The sequence below is a fragment of the Micromesistius poutassou genome (genome assembly GCF_964030765.1).
Source record: "Micromesistius poutassou genome assembly, chromosome: 19".
Classification (NCBI taxonomy): Eukaryota; Metazoa; Chordata; class Actinopteri; order Gadiformes; family Gadidae; genus Micromesistius; species Micromesistius poutassou.
The window spans coordinates 13,071,737-13,077,736 of NC_140289.1; the positions used below are offsets into that span (position 1 = coordinate 13,071,737).

At 41.5% G+C, this 6,000-nt stretch overlaps 1 protein-coding gene across 1 annotated transcript in view; it reads right to left on the reverse strand.

Moving 5' to 3' along the window:
* The window catches only part of mpv17 (mitochondrial inner membrane protein MPV17), a 29,030-nt gene extending 24,206 nt beyond the window's left edge, over nucleotides 1–4,824 (reverse strand). The window contains exons 1-2 of the mRNA XM_084483566.1: nucleotides 4,767–4,824; nucleotides 4,242–4,315 (exon numbers count right to left, since the gene is read on the reverse strand). Of these exons, the coding sequence (XP_084339692.1) occupies nucleotides 4,242–4,314 (73 nt within the window). The 5' untranslated portion in view covers nucleotide 4,315; nucleotides 4,767–4,824. The remainder of the gene's footprint in view (nucleotides 1–4,241; nucleotides 4,316–4,766) is intronic.
* Nucleotides 4,825–6,000: the final 1,176 nt, after the last annotated feature.

Consider the following 6,000-nt stretch of genomic DNA (forward strand, 5'->3'; position numbering starts at 1 on the left):
TTCTATCACGCAGCGCAGCGTTCTATCACGCAGCGCAGCGTTCTATCACACAGCGCAGCGTTCTATCACGCAGCGCAGCGTTCTATCACACAGCGCAGCGTTCTATCACGCAGCGCAGCGTTCTATCACGCAGCGCAGCGTTCTATCACACAGCGCAGCGTTCTATCACTCTAGCTTTATTTAAAGGGCCAGACAACGAAAACGTGCCGGTTCACTTCGTTTCAATATTGAGGGTTTTTTGCACCCCCCCAGAGATGGTGCCAGTGATGTATACTACATATGTGGTTACTATTAACTTTTTTAAAATACAGAATCCCAAAGTAGATGTGCACAAAATGAGCCATACTGTGTCTAGTATCTGACTGTTGGGTCAATTGGTTTTACGTGTACACTCTGAGTAATACATTGAGAACCACTGAAGCGCGGTAAGTGGCAAATGTTTTTGCATTTGCTGTGGCAGTCAGTGCGTTTACATGACACTCAAGAAAGTCGACTTATTGGCTTAGTCCAACTATGATTGGATTACTAAAATGCATGTATACACCTTAGTCGAGCTATACTCGAATCAAATTGGGTTACACATAGTCTAATTAAGACCCCTAGATAATCGAGCTAAGCGTGCATGTACGGAGTCGAATTGGATTATCCGTTGAATTGCGTTCTGCGCATGCTCGAGATCTTTTCCCGGGACCGTGAGCCGGAAGTAGAAAGAGACGATAGTCGTGTTGTTGTCGCCGCCGTCGGATAAGGGATAACGAGAAACAGCGATTTATTTAAAAAGGTGGCGCAGAAGATGGAGGAAGCCGGTGAATGTAGTTACCCCCTATAAGAATTGTGTCCCGGCTGCGGGAGCGTGCATGGCATGCATTCATTAAAGGTGGAAGCACACGGACACTATGCTTTGATTTCACCCAAGGCTGAATTAAAAGTACATGTTTTTCTAAATGTGGGTCATCAACTAGGTTGTAAAGTAGTAACTTCGGGCACATCTATCAAAATAAATGTTTTTTTCTCCCGACGTGTTTACGATCTTTATTCATTCATTGCGCCGCGGCGGGAATGCCGTATACGGACGGGCGGCGGAGGGGCTGCTCCGGCGGGAGAAAGATGTTTTCAGCAGACAGCTGTCAACTCACTTTGGGTCTGCGATTTATTTAAAAAGATGGCGCAGAAGATGGAGGAAGCCGGTGTCGTGCCAATGTAGTTACCCCCTATAAGGAGTGTATTATCATCAACATGCATTCAGTACACACTACGCTTCGATTTAACCCAAGGCTGAATTAAAAGTCCATGTTTTTCTAAATGTTGCTCATCAACAAGGTTGTAAAATAACTACGATCTTTATTCATTCATTGCGCCGCGGCTGAACTGACGGGGCTATTCTCTGATATTATGAATCTTACAGACTACGTCGGGTTCTCCGACTCTCTGGTACTTCCACAACAAGTAAAGACTCCTAGTCGGGTTTATCTCACCCATGGGGAAAAGGAATTGGGGGAAATTAACTTTGGCTTTGACTCTCTGAAGTCCAGATTGAAACACGACATGGAGGAGAAAGCGATGTTTTAGCAGACAGCTGTCATTTCACTTCGGGTCCATATAATTTCTCCGAAGCTCCATTGTTCCGACCTCTCGGTCGTATGCGGACTGCTCCGCCGGCGGAGCAGCCGGAGGACTCGGCATACGACCGAGAGGTCGGAACAATGGAGCTTCGGAGAAATTATATGGACCCGAAGTGAACTGAAAGCTTTCTACTGAAAACATCTTCCTCGAATGAGTTTGTTGTTGCTGGTGACGTAAAGAGGTCAACCGGTGGCTCTATTACCACTAGTTGAAATGGGCACAGCGCCACCTATCGTACCGGGGCATGACACGCTTCGGCCAATGAATCGATTTACTCACCACCATGTATACGCAGACAATTGCAGTTGTCCAATTGAGGAGCATAGTCGAGCTATGGCTTTAATCGAATTAAGCTGTGCATGTAAACGTACTGAATGATACTGAATGGGCCAAACAAAAGATTGCTGTGTATGTGGCAACATTTCGGTTACTGGTAGGTCCATGTTTCCAGGAAGTCCACACAAGTCCCGGTACGCTAACTAACTAACTACCCTAACCTCTGCTACTGCAGAGGTTTGGTGCAATTTTTAGCAAAATTAGTGGTTAAAAAAAATGCAGATTTGGAAGCGTTCGCTGTGCCGCTAGCCAATAACATGGAAGCCATTTGGGCTGTTACATTGCTCCGGGCAACTTGGGGCAAGCTCTATACTCGGTCCATTATCAACGAAAAAATGTCTGGAAGGCTAATTTTATGGGTCTTCATGCTGAAGACCCTGGGTTCAATTTTCGCCGGAATTACACTTTAAGAACTACTGAGTAGTGTAAATAGTATGCTAAATTGGCACAACTTTTGAAAAACTTGCAGTGAAATTTGCAGTGCCGGTACAATTGCACACTTGCAGTACAATTGCATTATATCACCAGTGTGTTTGAAATATACTTAAAAAGCCATTACAGTTCAATTGATAGTATAGAAGTGTATTTTGAACACACTATAATCATAACTCGGTCATATTTCAAGTGATCTTGATTTTTTCCTTTGTTTTTACGTTGATACTATCATAGACTGCTGTGACTAGGCATGTCTGCCTCTGCACTGGGGGAGCTGTTCACTGAGGAAACCATCCTCCACTCCAGCGGAGACAATATGTTCAACTCCAGGAAAGAGCACGCCTTGCCCCAGAAAAGGCTGACATTATAAACTGTCGAGGACTGCCCGAATAATACTTCATTGTACAGTTTTGTAGTTATTTAATAAATATGTTAATAATTTGAATAGTTTCAAAATGTTTTAGTGTCAAATCATTTGGATGGGGAGGAGTCGTGTCCTTATACCCAACTGATTCCTTCCCTTCACATAATAGGTCAATCTACTAAGGATTTTTACATTATAAGTTTTATCTGGTACCACATTTTTATCAGTATAATGCAAGTACTATGAAGTATAACAGTATTGTACTTAAAATACACTTAAACACACTAAAATACACAATATTCTGTAGTATACATGCCTTCATGACGCTTAAAATGTGATATAAGTTAACTATAAATACATTTTTACCAACTTAACAGCACACGTTAAAAGTGTTCGATTTAGTCAGAAAGTGTATCTCAATTTAATGGAAAATGACACAAATGACACATGATAATAGTGTGTTCAAAATAGACTTCTATTCTGTAGTTTAAGCAGTGATTAAATACACTTCATATACACTTCCACATACTTAAGGTACATGCCTTTGATGCTTAAATTGTGTTCGAATTTTACTATAAATACATTTTAATTAACATAATGGCACACTTTAAAAGTACTGAATATAGTCAGAAAATGTATTTGAATTTAATTAGAAATATGACAGAGGTATGATTATAGTGTGTTCAAAATACACTTCCATCAATTGAACTGTAATGCCTTTTGAAGTATATTTCAAACACACTGGTGATATAATGCAATTGTACTGCAAGTGTGTTTCAAATGCGAGAAAACATCACTGGTGTACTTCAGTACACTTAAAGTTTGTCAAAAGTTGGGCCAATTTAGCATACTATTTACACTTAAAGTATACTCAAGTACTTCTAAAGTAGTACTTAATGACTACTTGAGTACATTTTGGTATACTTGAATGCGACGAAATGAGTACAAAATACAGTTACATACTAAAAGTGTATTTAGTACATCCTTTCAAAAGTATAGTTGTTAGTATAATATTTCCCCCCCTGGGCCTATATACTTAGCTACGTATATAAGTAGGATGATCAATACATCACTGCCAGTGGTCCAGCCTGGGTCAACACACCGAGGTCCTTTGACCGCAAAGGAAGTACATTGAACTGAACGGTCCACAGGGTCCACTTTCAATCCAACAAGTGCTTTTTGACCAACGATCATGTCATTATGGCTTTCCATGAATGAATCCTTCGGTGCACGTAAGACTAACCAGGCGGGTTGACCACATCATCAATTAGGACATTTTGTAGACTAAATGTAACAAAGAAAAAGACTCATTCCATTATTATATCAACCATGGAAAGTAATCAGTCATACATTGGTCAGGGCAGACTAGACCTTGAACACACACACACACACACACACACACACACACACACACACACACACACACACACACACACACACACACACACACACACACACACACACACAGTGTAATGTCGTGTACCTGCAGTCAGTATCTGGACGGACCAGGGGTGCCTGGTCATCAGCGCCTGGTACGACCGCCACAGACCCGCCATGCTGAGGACGCATGCGCGTCGGGAGGGAGGGATAAGTGGCTAATGAGATGTTGCTGATGAGACACGTGAGGTCAGCAGGGTTGATTTTCCGCTCAATCTGGCAACCCTGGCTGTCTGATTAAATTGAGGTATTTCTTCCATATCAAGTCGTCATTTGTTAATTTTGCGATTTATTTGAACGTGTTATGTTAATTTCATGGCCGCGTGTTAAACAGTCTACTATCGTGAACGCTTCAACATAAATCCAAAGGAACATTATGGTTTAACATCAACCGGTAACATAAGTTGGTAATGTCACCATGTTATCCCTGAATGAGTTGTCACAGTGACGTTACTTTATGAGGAGCAAACCACAAGCATCTACTTCCAAAGACGGATGACTGTTATAAAATAAACCGACGAGCTACTCTATAAAGTCAACTATTTCAATAATAATGAAAAGGACAACATACCTCAAACCTCACAGCCACAGATCTGTGTGCGCCTACAGATACGTCACTTCCATTGTAAACAGTGGATCCTCTACTGCCACCTAGAGGCCGTTCTGTGCGCCGACCTGCCTTCAACACCAAGGACCGACCGTTGAATCCAATACCCGACATGAAGAAGCAGAGTAAGTGACCCTTTGAAACACCTACAACAGAAAGGTCGTTTCAAGTACATTCACACATTTTTATTATTTCACCTTGAATCCAGCATCATTTAGCCTCTATAGATTTATGCATACCAGTTACTCCCAAAAAAAATAAAATAAGGACGGCATGAACAAAAGAGGGCAAAATAAAACACGCAAAAAAACACATCACTCATAGACTTACTAAAAAACAAAGAAGAATAGCAGCCCAAAATGAAAACAAACCCACGACAATGACAACAGAAACTGAACACAAACTTCACTGGTAAAATTGCATCATGACTTTTAATGTAAATTTGTGGAGGTAAATTATGACCTTAGGTATTTTAACACATCAATAAATATACCAGGCTTTGTGGAGACAGGGAGGGATGCAGTTTACACTTAACATAAAACTTACAATAAGGAGACATTTACATACAAAACTTCAAGTATTGAACCTGGATGAATGGCTGTTGTTAAACCGCTACCCAAGCTGCCAGCAGCAAATACAGGCTTCCTTGTGAGGGAGAAGCTTCATTCATATCTGACTACACACATTAATATGAGTCATATCATATGCAAGCATTGTATCATTGCAAGTCAAGTGCACGTTAAAGCAACACTAATGTCTGCCATCGACAGAATGTGGTGCCATGATAGATTGTGACGCTGGGCTTAAAGTGTCATCAAACGTTAATATCAATGACAACTGAATTGGAAAGGAAGGAGTATTGGAATGACCTTAAAGAGCTAAACCTCAGCCTTTAACACAGTCTCTTGGTAAGTACTGCCAGGCTTGTGTAGCTGGAGATTGGCTCGTCAAATAAGCAAATACGAGGGCAAATAATACATGAGCAGGCAGATTGGTCTGGGTCACAGGCTATGACCTCTGGATCACAGGCTATGACCTCTGGATCACAGGCTATGACCTCTGGATCACAGGCTATGACCTCTGGATCCAGGCAGCAATGAGTTTTCAAAGATGCATTTAGATTGGGAAACAGTTTTGCCGATGGTTGATTATGCAGTTGGCCCATCGTGAATATCAAGAAGCGACCCCAAGAAACCAG